At 31.6% G+C, this 20,914-nt stretch overlaps 2 protein-coding genes across 2 annotated transcripts in view; both read left to right on the forward strand.

The window, feature by feature from the left end:
• LOC111701139 (uncharacterized) overlaps positions 1-10,785 on the forward strand; it is a 53,822-nt gene extending 43,037 nt beyond the window's left edge. Inside the window, exons 11-15 of the mRNA XM_023472302.1 lie at positions 5,273-5,932; positions 6,660-7,020; positions 8,641-8,858; positions 9,796-10,011; positions 10,647-10,785. Coding sequence (XP_023328070.1) covers positions 5,273-5,932; positions 6,660-7,020; positions 8,641-8,858; positions 9,796-10,011; positions 10,647-10,784 — 1,593 coding nt within the window. The 3' untranslated portion in view covers position 10,785. The remainder of the gene's footprint in view (positions 1-5,272; positions 5,933-6,659; positions 7,021-8,640; positions 8,859-9,795; positions 10,012-10,646) is intronic.
• A 74-nt stretch (positions 10,786-10,859) lies between these two features.
• Positions 10,860-19,981, forward strand: LOC111701137 (bromo adjacent homology domain-containing 1 protein). Its single transcript, XM_023472300.1, has 7 exons — positions 10,860-10,913; positions 11,038-11,171; positions 17,729-17,835; positions 18,345-18,403; positions 18,728-18,830; positions 19,220-19,285; positions 19,897-19,981. The coding sequence occupies exons 3-7, from the start codon at positions 17,768-17,770 to the stop codon at positions 19,979-19,981; spliced, it is 381 nt and encodes a 126-aa protein (XP_023328068.1). The 5' UTR covers positions 10,860-10,913; positions 11,038-11,171; positions 17,729-17,767.
• The last annotated feature ends 933 nt before the right edge of the window (positions 19,982-20,914 follow it).

The following is a 20,914-nucleotide window of genomic DNA, read 5'->3' on the forward strand; positions in this document are numbered from 1 at the left end:
TTTTCTGGAATGAAAATGAAGATGCATAACGATAATTAAATCCACAAATTCTTTAACGTAAACTTTGCAGAACGGGACATATATTTTACTTTACTATCCCAATTGACAGTTATGTAACATAACATCCCGCAAATGTAGTCAATATGTTAATTTTATCTGATATTTTTTAATCTCAAAGGATGGCCATTCTAGGTAAAACTTCTAAGAGAATGTGAATTTTTATATTATTCCAAGCCTGGAGAATTAATGGTTAGAGTTAATGTTGCTAAGCCCACAATGTTTCTATCTGCCAGACTTTCCTATGTTTTTTAGTAAAGGATAAACAAGGTTTGATAGACTTAGCCGTAAAACTACCCAGAAGAAATTCTGCGCCTATGCATTTTTCGAAATGTGTAATCTATAATCATCAATTTTGAAAATCATGGGTTGATAATTATTCTCTCAAAGCAGTCAAAGAAATTAAAAGTTGGAGTTGGGGGGATATTTAAAAGTAGCGAAGTCTCTCCCCCCCCCCCCCCCCCCCCCCCCCGCCCCTAATAAAATTAATTACGGACAATTTACGTCTCTTTATTTTTCCCACCATTAGCACAGGGGAAATATTTTAATTAAAATCATCCAAGCCTCTTCACCCGTTGTATAAAGGATATCGCCTTCATTTTAAGGGTTGTTTTTGCTTGATTGGTCAAAATAAATGATTTTCAGGAAATTTAATGATTTTTAAAATCTATTTCCATTGAATATCCGGCTCTCTTACAAAAGGTAGAATTATTTTTAAAAACTTTTCTTTTTAAAATTGGAAATTTGGACCTTTTGAACCTTCAACCTTTTGACTGATCTACCTTTTGTCACTCTACCTTTTGATTGTTCTACCTTTTGTTGATTTTCCTTATAATTGTCCTACCTTTGACATTCTACCTTTTGTAATTTTACTTTTCGTAAGAGCCAAATAGCCCCTTCATTTTTGAAAATATATACCCCTGCATACATTAGCATTTATCAGTTTTACAGCCCCTTTATAGATCTGGTAAACAGGATAATAAATACAAGGTTAGAAAATATTTCCTGTATTTATTACTTATCAATATTATCAATCCTATTGTAAACTAGAGAGGCCTTGCACTCTTAATAAATGTCAAATTCATCTTTAAAAAATTGCTGGAACCCCGTAGCCAAGTTCCACTTGATTGTGAAAATCTTTCAGTCATATTTTGGCTAGTTTTGAAAAAAAAGATTTTTTTGTGATATCATTTCAGTATGCCATGCTACAAGTTAGAACTAGCTGAGAGGATCTTTTTTCTAAACTCTGTTTTGAATTGTTTACTCATGAGTTACATCTGACTAATCAAAAAACATAATTTCTGGTACTTTCTTGGTGTGTGGGGGTGGGTATGTCTTGCAAGCCCCCATATCTAATATCAAGAGCTTTCCCTTCCAATTTTTCCAAATTTTCTTTTTTCTTCTTGCTTCTTATTTCTTGTTTCTACCCTTTGAGGCCTATCCAAATAGTTCTTGTGACATCGAGTTGTGGAGCAGGTAGGAGAGATAAGGAGGTTTGGAGGAGGAAGGGTATAAGGGATTGCTCCCTGTTTTCCTTCTTGTTAAAGTCTATTCTGACTTAAGTGGAATTTAAGGAAACCAATAACTGCACTCCTTATGAAAGATGTGGAGCAGGATGCCTTAAAGCCCCATCAGGTGGAATCTTCCACAGTAGACCAGTCCACACAGCTAGCAAAGTAAAAAACTGGTATCGTTGTGCATGGCTTGTATACCCATCATGGGTTATACTCCTTTCAGCTGAGGCAAGCTGAAGATAGAGTACTTGTTGTATTTACCCCCTATGTTTCACTCACTACTCCCCTGTAGGATACATTATGACTCATGAGCAACTCTACGCAGTGCTCTTCCGAACTGTGAAGCCTGGAGCTGCTTTGGGAGATCCTTTTCCTAGCACAGGCAGGAAGCAACTGCTGGGTATCGGATTGATGACAACGATCTCTTCGAATTTTCAACGTTGAAAAAAACACATTACATTTTCAAATTTTGAAGAAAAAAATTTCAAATTTTCTTTTAAAAAATTGAATTTTAAAAAGAAAAAAAAATCGAACTTTTTATTAACCTATATTTTCCCTCCCCCCCCCCCCCCCNATTTTGTCCGGCCGTTAGGCCTATGGCTAACATTCAAATAAATATATATATATATATATATGAGCGAAGAGCCTTATAATATAGATTGTTAAGGTCGATTATTATACCTATTAGTAATTGCCCGGGCTTTATTAAGAATCGTAACATCCTTTTTATTTAATTCTGTTTTTTAACAATATAAAAGAACTGGTTTCAAACACTTTTTTTGCCCTTTTTTCTGGTGAACAATTTTTTAAGTCTTATATCTTTTTTTGAAAAAAAAAATGATTTAGTTTTTTAAAAAGTTTTTTTTCAGAGTTAAAATTATTTCAACTTTTAAACGACTTAAACCTTTAGATGTAATTTATTCTGACTTCAAAGTAACGCCCAATGAATTGCTGAAAAATAAAATAAAAATCAACTTGAATAAGAAAATTTTCTAATCTCAGTTGAAATCTTGGATTTCCCGGAATTGAATTTTTAAACTAAAACCTAAACAGAACTTGTAACTTAAGTTAAGGTTCAGTTTGAGAGATTAACCACATAACCTTATTTAAATATATTGACATCCATACAAGGACTGTAGATATTATTTCAAGTGACCCTTCATTTCCGCTTCACACCGGTAGGCTTTGTTTGTTTTACTTAGTATTAGTATCTAGTATAACATTGAAGGTAGAAATCCACCAAGTTACATGAGAGAAAACCCCCAATTGAAAATAATGGATTTTCAGACCTGGCTTATAATTGGGAAAGTTTAAATTTTTTCCCATTTGTTGAATCTATAATCTCTAATTTAAAGAATGTATGGTTAGAGAAAGAGGCTCGGTTCGTACATTCAAAAATTTTTGTTTCCGTTAATTACATTATTGACTTTTAAAGGGAGTGTTGACATAATTTTATGGGCCCCCTATTTTTAGAATGACGTGTCCGATTACCAATGGTTACCTTATAAGCTTTACCTGATTAAGACTAGAAGAGATATCCATGTGTTTCTCTTTGAAAATTGGTTATTTTAGACTTTTTTAAACTAAAGTGTCTTGCGGATGTCTGCTCAAGAAACAATGGAATAAATTGTCAGAATTAAATACATCATAAATTGTCAGAATTAAATACTAGAAAAACGACAATTTGATTAACTTTTTTAATCTGATAAAGATCAGTAGGGTACCGTTGTGAATCTGGCATGAAATTACAATGCTAGTTCCTTTAAATTTTCAATTTAATGATAGAAATATTAAATGATAACAAGTTTTTTATCAGAATTTTCTAAAATTATCTTCAACTTCTATTAGTTTTGATTTATTAAAATTGGTCGAATGCATAGAGCTTCAAGAAATTGTTTTTGTTGAGATCAAATTACGTTTGATTACTGATATATTGATGATTAGAATAAAAATGCATTTTTTGATTGGTTTCTTGGAAAACAGAGGCAGTCTGCTCACTGTATGTTTAGGTTTAGGTTCAGGTTTACTTAAAGGGACTGTACGCGTAGTTTTAAGTGTCTCCATGCAAAGATGTCAATGCCCGATTCACAACGCCACCCTTGAAACCTTTATCTGATCAATAATGTGGACGATATGTCGTTTTTCTACGTTTATAAGTGTGTGATTCTGTAGTAGAAAACGCAAGTTACTTGTATGCAGAACCTACAATTGAAAAATTAATAACATTGATATATAATTTATACTTTTTAGACAAAGCTTAAGGGTACCGTTAGATTAATTTTTGGTTCTAGTTTTCAATGAATGAATATGTATCAACATCAAATATGTTAAAGAATTATAATAAATAATAGAAATATATTTATTTTTGGCATTTCTAGAATATTCTTTAGTATTCGGTGGATCTGCTGCCATAAATGTGTCAAAACGTCTCAAGTATGTAATATTATCAATGCTTCATTTCCCCAAAGGGGAATTGGAATATACAGTTCCAGTTTGGGAATCCAGCTAGGCCTGGATAAAAAGTTTTCAATAACAGATGTCAACTTAGATTCAAGCTAAAATTTGAGGCAAATCGGTCAAGGTGTTAAAAAGTTCTGATATGGAATACAATTAAGCAAACAGACTTTGCAGAGATTTCTACTCTATAGTAAATATACTGTTAAGAGTACCGCTAGAACCAGAATGAAACTAATAGAAATGGGAACGTGTAAAGAAACAGTGTCCTTCTATTTCAAGAGCGGAATCTGATACACAACAGTCCTTTTTAACTTTCTATACGAGCAACAATAAGAAAGATACATTGTGGTTTTCTATCATAAAATGATAACACGTGTTAAATTCTGCATATTTTCTCGGAAGCATGAATGCGCAAGTCATTTAAAGTCATTTAAAGGGTATCGTTTAGAATCGGACATCCGGCTGCTCTACATATGAGGCTTACTTTTAGGACAACATTTTTAAGGACTTCAACTGAGTTTTTTGCTTTTTTCTGTTCTTATTCTTATCCCCCTAAACTAATATATTTCTATTTACTAACATGTTTACATCATGGAAATAAGATTATTTTGAATTGAGGAAGAAAATTAATAATTTCAGATTAAAATTTTTTTTTAAATCAATGTAAACATTGTTTGCAGAGAAAAATTGAAATTAAAAAAAATATAAATAAGTAATCTAAGCTGAACATAATCCACTTAATTACTCTGATTTTATTCTCTTTAGTTTCCACCAAAAATCTTTTATTTTCTTCCTCAATTGTTCATTCATTTCATGTTTTATGCAGTTAATATATTTACATACTAGGCTTCTAAGACGCTTCGCGCCCATCTTTGATTTTAACTTTAAAATGTTGCTCTATCCGCGGTAATTTCTCTTAAAGTATCAAAAAAAAATATATTTTGGCTGATTTGTCAATTTTTTTTCGGGGATTTAAAAAATCGAAATTCGAATAAATCTTTCCTGGGGTCATTTGTGGTCATTCAAACAATTTGGGCCCAATCGGGTTTAGCGGTTTTCACGTTTATTGGTTACAAACTAAACAATCGGACAAGGAAATATATCTTATAGAAGTACTTTTTAGAAATAAGAATATCATGCACATATTCACTAAATAAAAAGTAAAATCTCGTATATTGAGAAAAAGAATTTTCCCCTCATTTTTTATCAATATTAAAAAGTTATGTTATTATTGTTTGTTTTAGGTTGTTGGTCCCATAACGGGCAAATCTCCTGTTGTTGGCCAGGGTCTAGTGGCTGCTGTTCTTCCCCAACAGCAACAACAACATTTCCATCAGAACTTACAACAACAGTCATTCCAACAACAGTTGATACAACGTCAATATCAGACATACATTCAGTCACCAGTATCATCCATCCAATCTTACACACACTCATCCCAACCCTCATCCAACCTTTATTCATCCAACTCATCATATTCATCATCTTCATCCTCATCCACTCATCCGTCCCTCTCCATATCATCATCTTGTAGCTCGTCAACTATCCAATCTGTCTCCAGGTGTAAACCCAACCTAACCCAGAGTAAACCATCCTCCCTCCGCGACGTACGAAAGAAAAAGACTGAACATGAACCTGTGATAGACATTGATGCATCTGAAGACACCAATGTCCAAGCTGAAATTGTGATTGATACTAAGAAAGATAACGATCGAGGAAAGGAAACCACTGAAAGATTAAAAGGATCTAAGAATGAAGCTACTAAACCTGGAAGAGTGGAGCTGGAAGATAAACTAAAGATCTCTGACAAGAATACAAAGGAGACTGAAAATCTATCCAAAATGTTACTTAAACCTGAAAGACAAAGAATACTCTCCCTTAACAATGTTTCTGTTACAACCAAGGAAAATATTTCTTCTTTTATTTTTTATTTATATAATTATAAAAAAAGATAATTTCATATGACCTTCCAAATGTAGACTGATTTGTCCGATTTACAATGGTACATTTTATACCTATATACGAGCAGGGAGGACATAGATATATCCTTATTATATTGAGTGCCTTAGCGACTTGAGTATATAGTGAACACATTCTAATTCACTTGCGCATTCCAGGCATTAAATTTTCAGCTACAAAAGTGAGAATATCTTCTTCGTCTTTGCTCAGACAAGGTTTAAAAGTTACTATTGTAAATCTGACATGTCTGACTATTAATAGAGGGTGAATTAGGCCACAATCCTATTTTAGTGAAATAAATGTTCTAATATTTAGCCAAGGAAGAAGACCCACTTATTGCTATAAAGTTTTATCGATACAGTTTCTTAAGGTTTCATTGATATTTCGACTGTGCAAATTAAATCATTGCACATTTTTCAATGCGAAAAGAAATTTGTCATTTTTTCTCAATTGGTAATTAAACTAGAAGTTTTGATTGATTAATCTCTTTTGGTAGAATCCCCGAAAATATGAATTATAAATGTAAATTTAATTTTACTATTCTAATGATAAAGTTGCTGGAAATAAAAAATAATTTATAGTATTTAAGAGATTTTTTTCAGAAATAACATATTTTTATTTACTTTGAGAAGTTTTTAATCTTAGTTTTACGAAGAAGAACATTTTTATTAGGTTAAAGATACAGATAAGTTGAGTTCTAGACTAAGCCAACCTGGAAACAACTACACTCATAGAGATATAAACTGTTCCGCATCAATTCTACCTTCAGCAGTATCATCAACCCATATCCGGGTACCATCTTCACCTAGACCTTCTTTACCAACTGCTAAACCGTCTCTATCTACTTCAAGATCTTCTCTATCGCCTTTAAGACCTTCTCTAGCATCTGAAGGTATAATGGGATTGAGAAGGTTTGGAGGAGATGGTTTAAGAATACCGCGACCTATATCCAGACAGTATGATGAAGCAAGAAGGAAGAATATGGTGGAGATATCCACTGTTTCACCTCATATAGCTGATGCTCCAAACTCAGGTAACAACGATTTTTAAAGGGACTGGAGACGTAATTTAAAGTGATCCACTATTTATAAAGTAGTGAGTCTGATTAAATACGGTATGTTGAGTAACCAATCCATGTTTTAAACTTTGGGAATTGATTATTTTCAAATGCGGTTTCTCTATAAAAAATATCATTTGGATGTCTGCTATAGAAACAATTAAAGAAATTGTCATAATTCTACACTTTTTGAATGACTATTTCTTTATCAATATTGATTAGATAAAGGTTTAAAGGCACTATTTAAAATCTGGCATGCCCCTTCTGAAACGGAGGTTCACTTTGTTATTGACTAGTTACAGTTTTCTTTGAAGTCTGTTAAACGTAGAGATTTATTTCAAAGAGGTTGCGTGATTATTCCTATTTAGAAACTTTACATTTCCAATAAGAGATTTCCCTTAATTTAAGTTAAAGATTCCGGGGGAAAAACACTGGCGTACTGCCATACTATTATTATACATTTTAATTTTGAGTTTGAGGAGAAATTACCATCTTTGGCGTACTATCGGAGACCCCCCCCCTGTCATCTCATCGGTGACCCTTAGATTTTCATCAGAGACCCGAAGCTTTCATTTGAGACCTCAGATTTTTATTAGAGACCCCTAGATTTTAATCGGAGATTCCAAGCTTTTTATCGGAGATCCCAAGCTTTTTATCGGAGATCCCAAGCTTTTTATCGTAGATTCCAAGCTTTTTATCGGAGATCCCAAGATTTTCATAAAACCCTTGAGGTCTTCAACCAACGTTTTCGGGTATTTGATCAAAAGTTTTGGGTCTCTGATGAAATTATGTGGCTCCGGGGTCTCCTTTAGGACTCCAATGATTATAATTTCTTGGTAAGTAGGCAGACTCAAAATCTAAATATCCAACAATTGAATAAATTGTATTTCGTTTATTCACTTATAAAAAGGGGTAATTTTAATTGATCCTTGATTTAAAGAAGGTGATAAACAATTTACAAAAGTACAAAAATTGTTCATTGTCCTTTAACATAAATATTGAGAAGAAAGAAGAAAGATAAGAGAAAAAATATTTATATTTTTTATAATTTTTTATAAAAGAATGTTTGATTTGTTGAACAATAGATATATTTGTGAATATACAATATATATTTATATTTGTATGAAAGCTAGCTCTATATATATAAATGTATAGATCTAATTAATGTCGGTCTTTGATAAATCATTCTTTATAGTTGTGTAATATATGATATATAAACTGTACACTGGGACTCTTAGAAAACATTTATTTTCTCTCAGAACAATTTTGTCTTTTTGTTGTTGTCAAATTTGGGTTTTCTTTATAAATACTTTGCTTGTCGGTCCGTCTGTTTGTTTCATTAAAAAAAAATATGTGAAAACGGCTGAACCGATCTGGCCAAATCGTTTGCTCCAATATACAGAACCCAAGGGAAGGTTTATGGGTGGAGGAAGTTAAACAAGTCGGCAATTATTAGTTTTGAAAAGCACCCATTTGAACAGAAAAATTTTGAGTTTACAGTTATACAGAAATATCTTAATTTTAAATAAAACTGTTAAATAAATTGTTAGGAAATTAGCACTTTAAATTAATTTTTTTAAATTATTTTATTTCCAGGATTTGGTCACCCTGGTTTACCCAACGGACTGTTCCGCCTGGCCTCCTCTATGACCCCGACCTGTAAGAGCCCAACTAAAGCTACTGCTAAGGAACCTAAAGCTAGCCTGGTGAAGAGACCTCTGCTCGTGCAGGAGCAAGGAGACAACTCGTTGAAATCTCCAGAAAGGGTTGCCAGGAATCTAAACTATGGAGATCCTCCAGTACTCTCCCCACAGGTAATCAATCAATCAAATTATATCAATCAATTTAAAGAATTCAAATAAATGATAAAGTAATTATAATCAAGTAATCAATCAATTAATAAGCTAATTTATTAATCAAGCAGTAATTAATTGAGTGCCCCATTTAGTTTATTTATTACTTTATTAGTCATTGAATAAGTTCATTAATATTTGATCAATTCAGTAATAAATCAATTTATCAGTTTAATAATCAATGAAAAATTGAATCAAGCTAAATCATCAAATTATATAATTTTCTTAACAGTTGAATATTGAGAAAGTATCAATTGTTTACGGCATAAATAAGTTATAAACCAATCAATTAAGCAATTAACAAATCAAACAAATTATTCAACGAAATGAACTACTATTTAAATGCAGAAGAAATCAATCAAACCAGTATAGTTTATTAGTTACTTAATTATTTATCAAATAATTAATCAAATAGTTGATCAATTCTGTAATAAATCAATTTATCAGTTCAATAATCAATTAAAAACTGAGTCATCAGATTATATATAATTTTCATAACAATTAACGAAATATCAATATGTTTTCCAATGTACAATCAGCATAAAAATAATTATTTTCAAACAGAAAATATTCAAATCATTATTATTCAAGCATAAGTTTTCTATGAGATTTCAACGATTGGATCAAATCTAGGTAATGATGGAAACGAGTTTTTTTTTAAAGTGACAGTTAACAGCTTAAACAGATATTTCATGAATCTTAAGATTAGAAAATAAGGTTAAAACTTCAGCAAATTGGTTTTCGTAATTGATGGAGAATGGGAGCATTTGTTAGATAGATCACAGACAATGTCTGAGGCACGCTTGGACTGAAAGATGGAGCCCTAAATATATTCAGAAGAAATTCTGTGTCTACATTCTTTGGAATGTTTAATCTATCCAAAGAAAATGAATTGTAGGTGACCCTGAAGAGTACCCCAGGAAGTAGAATCTCCTCATCTATGGCCCGCACAGCAGCTGATGCGGTCAAATCACCTGACCTCAAATTAGCCAAATTATCTGGACCCAAGCCGGTTAGATCACCTGACAACAAGAGAAGGTTGGAGGAGAAATCAACCCCACACCGTCCTAAACTTTTTCCTTCAAACCTTTCCAACCAGAAGTCAAAACAACGGGTAAGCTTTAATATAAGATTTATAAAAAAAAAATGTATAATAAAAGGGAGTTGTGATTATAAACTTTAATCATTTCAAACTTAAAGAAATTAACTTGACCTTCAATTAACGAGTAATATACAAAAAAAATCAGATTAATTAAAAGGAAAAATCGCAAATAATTCACATTTGAAAGCTCACCTTTAATAAGAGAATTGACAAGTAAAGGAATTGAGCCTTTGCCGCTAACGCTGGTTTTTCAAACCCTATATCTTTACACCCCAACTTCAAACGATAAACTCTAAAAGATTGAGTAATATAAGTTTGAAATATCAAAGGTTTAATTTATCAGGTTGTCAAGATATAGGGATTCGAACATTTGAGTTTGTGGCAAAGACTCAAATCCTTCGAAGATTTACCAGGAATTCGTGTTTTTTATTTTCTTCAATACTTAAACCAGAGTTTTGGCGAGAATTTTATTTTTCAAATTTCTACCTTCGTTTGGTAAGGGTAACAGAAATAAAAAAACTATGCAAGAAAATTATATAACTTTTAAACAAAACAAAAGCAACTATGAAACACTTCTGACTTCAAAAAGAGAATGAAATAGAAAATTTAACAATTTGTGAAGTAAATTGATTGATTGATTTGGCCAGGTTGGCATGAGTATGGGTCTCTGTGGAGAAATGGAGAGAAGTCGTCTTCAACTGAAACCTGCCACCTCGCCTAACCTCGTCTTGGAACGATACCCTATAGTTCAGGTAGCAACTAAATGGGGCAGATATTTCTTTTAAGGATTCCTACATTGTCATTGTCATTGTCATTGTCATTGTCATTGTCATTAATGTTATTGTTAATATTTTAAGATGTGGGTAAAAGATCAGTATCAAGAGAGAAGGTTGAGAAGAAGAAAAGAGAATCAGGAATGGAAATATACAAAATACAACAAAAATAAATTAAAAATGTCTGCCATCATTTTCTTTCAAAAGAAATACGGTCTTCTGTTTCTTTAATGAGAGCAAGTATTAGATATATAACCTCTTGTAGGAGGTAAACGTGGTTCAGAAGTAGGAGTTGGAGCACCCCTCATCCCCTGGAAGGATAGGAGCAAGGAGCCTCCTGTCAATTCAGGAGGCTGGCGCTGGAAGGGGGAAGGAGTTGTGGCCAAAGTATATCTCCATGTAAGTAATTGCTAGATGTCTGTTAATTAGATTTGATTGCAGTATAAGGATGTCCCGATATTAGGAGAAAATATTTTTAGAAAAAAAGGTTTAAATCCACAAAAGTTTCTTAACCAATTCACTAAACTAGGTTTCTGATACTGTGTTTAATGAGAATACCTTGTCTAAAGTGTTTGGCTTTGAGCCGTTACTTTAAGAGAAGTTCGCTGAACAAACCCCCTTAGTTTACATTTTGGTGTAAATGCATTTACAATAAAAGAAAATTTTCTGAACAATTGTTTCTTACCCAATTTATGAAACTGGGTTTCTGATACTGGGTTTAATAAGGATACCCTGTCTTAAGTTGCAGGCTCCGATCCTAGGAAACTAATAAACCATTGTTTACTTGTATTACAACACACCAGTGTAGGGAAACCAATAAACAAATCTATTCCTTAATGCATACCTCAACCTTGCCCCCCCCCTCAAAAAAATTTAAGAATATAATTCATACTTGATTAGGCAAAGCTTTTAAGGGTCACTTGAAATTATTTAATAGGATTAAAATAATGCCAAGTTTTACACTCTCTAATTTCTATTTTATTAATTTTGGTCCCTTAATTTAAACTTTTTGTAACTGGAAGTAACCAATTGAGTGTAGTATAATCGTTATTATACTCGTATGTTAATATTTTTTTTATGTATGGAATAAATCTTCAGTTGTTTAATTCTAAGCTTAGAATATCAATTTTTGACAATTTGCCTAAAAAGTTACATTTTGCGCAAATTGCGCAAAAAAAATTGCGCAAAACTGAAATTTCGTTTCATGCGCAACTTTCGCAACAAATATTTCCAGTTTTGCGCAAATTGCGCAAAAAAAATTGCGCAAAACCGCGCAAAACTCATTGCGCTTCATTCGCAAAAATAGCGCAAAAGTTCGCAAAAAAAATTGCGCGAAAATAGCGCAAATTTTGCGCAAAAGATTTAGCCATTTCGTGGAAACCCTATCCCTCATTTTTCCTTTCAATTATTCAATCCAAATCATCCTTCGTTCCAATATTCCATCATTCTTTTCGTTATATACTTCCTCCCTCATTTTTCCTTTCAATTATTCAATCCAAATCATCCTTCCTTCCAATATTCATGGCTACCCATGATATAAAAGAATCTAAGTTTGTCAAATATCAAAGGTTTACACCATGAGGTGGAAAAGATATATGTATTGGAAAATCAGAGTTTGTTACAATTGTTTGTCAGTTCCTTTGACATTTCTGAAACTGTACGTTGGTCTAAATTTAACAATCTTTAATTGTCTTTTTCTATTTTTTTATTTAAAATAAATCTATTGCAAAAAAAAATCTAAAAGAGCAAACGCGAAAAACTTATAAGATATTCTTCAAATTTTGTTAATTAAAATTTGTCATTCAACACATTTGACGAATTGTGCTAATACGATAAATTTGGCTCCGGCGTGGTGCTCCAACAAACTGTTTTAGATGAAAATTTGACATTTCTGAGAGTGTAGTTGGTTGTTCATTCCTGTGATATATACTTCCTCCCTCATTTTTCCTTTCAATTATTTCTTTTATTCACAGGGGTTAAATTTTGAAAAAAATTGGATCCAATTCACATAATTTGATGCTTTTTACCCCAAAAATACATTTATTTTCCCCTAAAATTATAATTTCCTTAATTTAGCGAATAAACCTTTACAAATGGACCTAACATCAGGGGGGGGATTAATTTACTTGAAAATATAGACCCCTGATAATTCAATCTTGCATATCTTTCAATTTCAATTTTATTTTATTTTTAAAATCACTCCCATATGCTATTTCCATTTTTAATCCCTTCCACCCCTACTTTACATACCCCCCTTTACCCCCCTCCCCCCTGATCTTGTTGAGTGTTTGTGGGGGGGGGGATGAGAAACTGGTATCTAGTATATATATATGAATATTTAATATGTACTGCAGTATAAACATGTATCAGTCTTTAAATTGAATACAACCCACCGGGCACCCTTAACTCAGCTAAACCAAGATAAACAAGGGGAAAGATCTCATGATAAGCTCAAAATTAACCATAATGCGCAAAAATGTCGCTTTTTAGAACCAGCCAAGAATGGTTAAAATTAAGCTCAGTAGAAATTTATTAAAACCCGTGAAAAGAATGCGCTAAGAAGTAGCCAGCCATAAATTCTACAAGAAACAGCAAAGAACGCTCCAAGAAACAGTGCAGAATGCGTCAGAAACAGAAATGATGCTTCAAGAAACAGCAAGGAAGGCTCTTAGAAACACCAAAGTTCCAAGAAATCGCAAAGAATACGCAATTAAACAGCCAAAAATGCTCCACAAAACAGCAAAGAAGTCTCCAAGAAACAGGAGAGATTGCTTCAAAAAACAGCAAAGAAGGCTCCGAGCAGAGCTAAGAATGCGTCAAGAAACAGCAAAGAATGTTCCATGAAACAGCAAAGAATGCTCCTTGAAGCAGCAAAGAAGGCTCCAAAAAACAGTAAAGAATGCTCCAAGAAACAGCAAATAATGCTCCATGAAACAGCAAAGAAGGCTCAAAAAAAACGCAAAGAATGCTCCAAGAAACAGCAAAAAATGCTCCAAGAAACAGCTAAGACTGCGTCAAATAACAGCCATGATGAATTGTTTAAGAACAGGAAAATGTGTATTGATACTTCTTGCGGGGAAACTGTTGTGCTAATCTGAAAACTTTCAAAAGTTCAGAAACTGTTGGAAATGTTTATTTTTAGAAATTTTAAAATTTAAACAAGAATTTCTAAGATAAAATTTTTTTTATGATTTTTAAATGTAACTGTCAAAAATGTAAATCGTCAAAATAAGAAAACATTTTAAGCAGAAAATGTTAAATTCCATTGAAACATTAAAACTTTTCTGAATAAAATATATTACTTTGTATAAAGTTATTTTGTGTTCAATAATGTAGAATATATAAACCATTAAACCTAATATTTTATACTCTTTACATACAATATACACATCATAACTTATACATATATTTATATACATCTTTATATTCTGGGTTTTATACAATCTAATCGTCATAACTTTCAATTATATTTATGCATAATTTTAAGCTACATGTACATTTTTTTTTAGAGCTAACATGAGTTTTAACCGATCTTTCTTTTTTTAAATTACAAATATGATACTTCTGGAATATGGCATCTCAAAGTTTTGATAAACTGATAAATAATGGGAAAATAAAAATAATGAAAATTTCTTATTCCGTTGACATGTACCCCCCCCCCTTCCCGTGGTAATGACAGCTTTATTGAACATATAATGTATTATCTCTTAGTCTACGAAAAAGGAGTTGGTTGGTTGGGGGGTAAATAGCCATTATCATATAAATATAGATCAAATTATTCAAAAGATTTGTTTATCTTTCATAATTTTTTCAGCAATGCTTAATAATAAGCTTGAACTTACTCGAAATAATAAATATTTTTGTTTTATATTATGAAATTTTATAATAATTTTACAGTTAACTGATAATTTGTTGTAAACCTAGAGACTCAATTTATTCCAGACTTTGGCAAACTAATTATGTTTGATGCCTAGCATTAGAAATGATTTTGTTGAAGAAATCATCTCAAAAAAGTTTTGTTTACCAGGGGCGTATATTTTCTTGGAAATCATTTTTTGTTTCCCAGCTTTACCTTTTCAATATCATTCCCCAAGGTGTAAGGCATGTTTTCGCGTTAATTTAGGGTTTATTATTATTATTGATTTTTGTTGTTAAAAGTTTCAAAAAAGGTTGCAAACTTGCCTTTTGATGTCCCATTTTATTTTTGGAGCATCTAGAATCAATTCTCCAGCTGGAGTTGGGGATTCTTAAAAATACTAAAAGTTAAAAACTTAGTAAAATATATTTTTGATTAACTTTTTTATTAAAAATATAAGATGTATATGACCCATTTGCTGCAAATCTGGACATGACATTTTCTTTTTCATGTCATTTAGAATTTTTTTAATATTTGTCTCTTCTTTCTTCAAGGATGAAATATTGGGATGAAAATAAAGATTTATTTCGCTCAATTTTCTTCCGTTCAAAACCAATGTATTACGAGCTAAGCCTCTTTAAGCCGAGTCTGAATCCCACCGAACAAATTGTGATTTCTGTAAAAAATTGTCCACTAAGCATAACTTTTGACAATATTCAATAACATTTTGTAAATACTACAAAGTTTTTTTCATAGAGTTCACCAATCCTTTTTATTTTTGTTTGGAAATGTTTATAGGAGACTTTAAACTAAAATATTTCTAATATGTATCCGAATAAATTTGTTTTTCTCATACGTGTGCGTACATTTTTCGGAAACAAAATAACTAGATGCTACGACGTCTTAAAGTTGTACTAGTGATGTCGCACTGTTTTATTTTCTCTTAAACTTTTCTCTAGTTAACAGTTAGTTTACGAGTTAAAAGTCAGGGAAGAAGTTTCGTTAAAGAATGAATCTCAAGAAGAAAATTCTAAATTCAATTTGAATTCAACGAACTGACAACAAAGATTGATATCAAGTTATGCACTGAAAATAACATGAAAATCTGTTTATATGTTCTTCAATTTTATATTCTAGAATAGTCTAGAATTTTTATTTCTTTTAACTTTTATGGGTTTTGAAAAAAAATATCACCGAAGGAATTGAATCTTTGCCTCAAACTCAAATTTGGAAGCTGATTAGTAAACCTTAGATATTTCAAACTTTGATCTAACAGAACTCAGTTAGAAATACCTAACAGAACTCATAGTTAGAAATACCTAACAGAAATAGTTAGAAATACCTAACAGTGGGTTGCAAATGCAAATATGGATTTAGACAATCAGAGTTTGTAGAAATCCCTTGTCGTAACAAATCAACAAATGTATAATAAAACTTAAAAATTTTATATTTTCTTTCTTTTTCATCTCATTACAGTTTTTATAAAAAAAATTAGAATTCTCAACGTGAATCTTCAGTATCAGATAATAGATTATAATCCGTTGAAATTGGAGATTTTCTCTTATATTTGAAATTAAAAGATTTATAGATAAAAAAATAGTTTAATAAAAATAAGAATTAATTATTTTTGTTAGGTTTCTCAATTCGTTGATAGGATTTTTTTAAAGAAACAAATGTTTCCTCTCGAAATGTGTTAGTTAAAAAAGATAATTTTTAATGTAAAAGCTTAGTTCCCCCCCCCCCCACTCTTTCCTTTAAAAAAATGTATACCTATACTGTGTAGATATATACAGACATGTTAAACAATGTGACAGATACAAATCCTTTCTGTCTTTATCAGTTTTTATTGTTTGGATGAAATTGTACAAAATCTTGACAAAAGAATATCATTGAGTACAACTAGTGTACTTTATTTAATTGTAATGTATTTCATTGGATTGTACTTGATGTTTTTTTTCTTAACCGCACTGTACTGTAATTTTATGTGCTAGCCCGAGACAGAGTCTCGTAATGAAACCCAGTTTCATGAATGAGGTCAGGTAGTTTTGTAGATAACAATATTTGTGTTCAGAAATACCATTTTGTGTGGTTTCTTTACATCCTCTTTTTGTTTTCTGATTTCTGAAATTAAAATCTACGCAAATGTATTAACTCCAAAAGGAAACTCGTGAGTTTCGGTCAACGATACGTTCTTTAATTTCCGGCTCTGCACTGTATTGTACTGTACTTAAGTGTTCTGTACAATATGGCAGTGTACTGTACAGTACTTTACTGTACAGTACTGCTATAAACTAATATTTACCTAATCTAGAATGAAGATTATCCTGTGGACCGTATCACCTACCAGTGTATGCGGCATATGTATTCTTGTACTGTACTGCTATAAACTAATATTTACCTAATCTAGAATGAAGATTATCCCATGGACCGGATCACCTACCAGTGTATGCGGCATATGTAATTTTGTACTGTACTGCTATAAACTAATATTAACCTAATCTAGAATGAAGATTGTCCTGTGGACCGTATCACCTACCAGTGTATGTGGCATATGTAATCTTGTACTGTACTGCTATAAACTAATATTAACCTAATCTTGAATGAAGATTATCCTGTGGACCGTATCACCTACCAGTGTATGCGGCATATGTAATCTTGTACTGTACTGCTATAAACTAATATTTACCTAATCTAGAATGAAGATTATCCTGTGGACCGTATCACCTACCAGTGTATGCGGCATATGTATTCCTGTACTGTACTGCTATAAATTAATATTAACCTAATCTAGAATGAAGATTATCCTGTGGACTGTATCACCTACCAGTGTATGCGGCATATGTAATCTTGTACTGTACTGCTATAAACTAATATTAACCTAATCTAGAATGAAGATTATCTGGTAGACCGAATCACCTACCAGTGTATGCGGCATATGTAATCTTGTACTGTACTGTTATAAATTAATATTAATCTAATCTAGAATGAAGATTATCCTGTGGACCGTATCACCTACCAGTGTATGCGGCATATGTAATCTTGTACTGTACTGATGTATTCCTGTACTGTACTGCTATAAATTAATATTAATCTAATCTAGAATGAAGATTATCCTGTGGACCGTATCACCTACCAGTGTATGCGGCATGATGAAGGAGATGAAGAAGTAAAGATTAAGGACTGTATTCTTTTAGCTTCAGGAAACAGGTGAATATATCTTTATCATTCATACAGTCAGAACCAGCAAACTCTGAATTCTGGAATAGAAGGACGTCTTTTAAATTCAAATTCATTCATTATGTCATCTATCTATTCTTCCTTTCATTTACCTTTATCGATTCATCCTTGCAATAATCCTTTCAATCATCCTTTCATTAGTCCTTACACCTATTCAACCTTTCACTTATACATCCTATTACCCTTAATTCATTCTGTCTTTCATCTGCTGCACAAGACTAAGATTATTTCTTTGAATGATAAATCAAACTTTTGCACTTATTTTCGGGGTATTAGGCGTTAAGAAATTGAAATTCACCTACCAGTGTTTTCAATGTTGAAAAAGCAAAAATAAATTTACTAAACTACATAGTACATTCGGGAGGAAGGGGTTTTAAAGAAGATATATCATTATCAGTATATGTGAGATTGATTGGCCGATTAAATTGGGATTGATTTAAAAAGTGTCGATTCGATTGATTGATTAAATGATTATTCAGGAAAAAAGATGTTCCATTTATTGCAAAGGTGACAGCTCTATGGGAGAATCCTGAAGATGGTAAGCAATCATAAAATCTAATTTTCTTTTTTAGTCGAATCAAAATGTAACAAGATATTTTGTTTATTCAACATATTCTTATATATTATTAATATTTTATTTATCGAAAGAGAAAATGGGGGGAGGGGGTGGCGGTGGTTAAGGGTCTGTGCACGTGACTGTCTTTTTATAGCGTGGCATTTTTTCCAATAATCAATTGTACTCTATGACTTTGTACAACCCCAGCAGGAATAACTATACTATCATCCAAATCAAGGATCAGATAATAGTGTCAAGAGCACTAATAGATGATTACTGGAAATTACAACGTCATTTTACTCTTAGGTGAAATGATGATGAGTATTCTATGGTTTTATCGACCTGAACACACGGATATTGGCAGACAACCTGAAGATCTTCCTATAGAAGTATTTGCTAGCAAACACAGGTATTATAACACAGATATAGGCAGACAACCTGAAGATCTATTCATAGCAGTATTTGCTAGCAAACACAGGTATTATAACACAGATATAGGCAGACAACCTGAAGATCTATTCATTTCATTTTGATACTGGGGATTATGGATTCGCCTTGAAAAAATTGACCTGGATCCAGATACAGGTTTTGTGCCTTTTTCTAGATTTTCCAGAAAGTATTATAAATGTGGATATTGTGGTGTTGGTTTTTGAAATGCCGCGCAAAATTATCAAACATTCCCTAAATTATTTTTAAGAATTATGGACAATATTTAATTGCGAGTGGCGACTTCCAAAACTTGTTTGCAAAATTTATTTCTAAATAACAAATAACAAATAATGATTTATATTCTTGTAGGGACCACACATCAGTCGCCTGCATAGAGGATAAATGTTTTGTCATGACGTTCAATGAATATTGCAGGTATTAATTTTTTATTCATCTAATCTTCTCATCATCTAATCTTCTCATCATATAATCATCTAATCATCTCATCAACCCATCATCTCATCATTTCCTTATTTCATCATTTGTTCCTGTGTTCATTTGTTCTATGTTCATTTGTTCATTTGTTAATTTGTTCCTTTGGTCATTTGTTCATTTGTTCATTTGTTCATTTGTTCCTGTGTTTATTTGTTCATTTGTTCATTTGTTCTTTTGTCCATTTGTTCATTTATTATTTTTAAAAGTTGTAAAGATACTTTTTATTTTGAGGACTTATTCGTTACTCTATTGGTAAACATATTTTTGCTCTAACTAAGTAATTATACGATGTATAAACATATTACTAATGTTAAATCAATCCTAATATTTTATTCACAGCTGCCTGCATTGAAACATAGCCATGCATGGAAACTACACTTTCTGTAAAAAAGTCAACCAACATAGAACTTTAAATCAAGCTTAAAACATTTCCATGGTTCTATCGAGTTCCTCAATCTAAATTTGAGGCAAATCGGTTTCGGTTAATGAGTTAAGGTCGGACTGAGTGTCTCTTTAAAATACTTGTTAGTGTTAATAAATTTTTTTTTTAGATATAGCAAGTTCTGTCGGATGGTTGAAGAGGGTGTATCTCCCTCCTGGAATATAGTTCCTGAGCTAGGGGGCGGGGAGAATTAACTTTTTTCATTTTCATTGTCATTGTCATTATCAATATCAATATCATTATCATTATCATTATCATTATCATTATCATTATCATTATCATTATCATTATCATTATCATTATCATTATCATTATTATTATAGGTGTAAGCGAATGCTGAAGAATCCTATTTAAGTGCAACTTGTAGTTATGTACTGCTTTTTATGTACTCACTCTATTCAATGGAAACTGTACCTCTACTGTACTGTACCTCAAGTGTACTGTAAACGTAAAAAAACAAAATATTTATTTTCCAGTGATAAACTTGAAAAAAATCAGATGAAAATTATGCGTTTAGTTATTTTAGTGTTTTTAATGTTATTTTCAGTTGATGTATTAAATCAATTGTTATGTTTTATACTTAAATGTGATAAGCTTATTTGTCATTTAATGTTATCTACACTTTTACTCGGATTCCATGAGTTGCAATGATATTGTTGTAAAAAAAAATATTCAAAAATATTGTTTTGGGGTGAATTTTAATCAGTTTTATTTTTATAATCGGTTGTTAATCAAAGTTAGAAAAAATGTGAATTTCTTGTTTAGCAAATCTGAAAATTGAACGCAATTTATAAAATTGTTTTAGGCTTAACCTAGCACTGTGCTTTATCAAAGACTGAAAGTGTGCTGACTATAATTATATATTGATGGTGATAAAACCAGTTCTTTGTTTATAAATAAACAATAAAGACTGTTAATCTGTTTTTTAATCGTTATAATCAGCTGAGATGTTATTTTGTCCTAGTTTTGATGCTATGATTAAAAATCTTAAAAATTATTTCAAACATTAACCTTTTAAAATCTGGGATTTTAGTTCTTGAAATTAACTTAATGTTAAAAGAACTAGAAACATAATTTCAAGTGACCCCTCTTCTATATTCACTGTAATAGAGAAAAAACGATTGTTT

The sequence above is a fragment of the Eurytemora carolleeae genome, unplaced genomic scaffold, assembly GCF_000591075.1.
Source record: "Eurytemora carolleeae unplaced genomic scaffold, Eaff_2.0 scaffold85, whole genome shotgun sequence".
In the NCBI taxonomy this organism is placed as follows: domain Eukaryota; kingdom Metazoa; phylum Arthropoda; class Copepoda; order Calanoida; family Temoridae; genus Eurytemora; species Eurytemora carolleeae.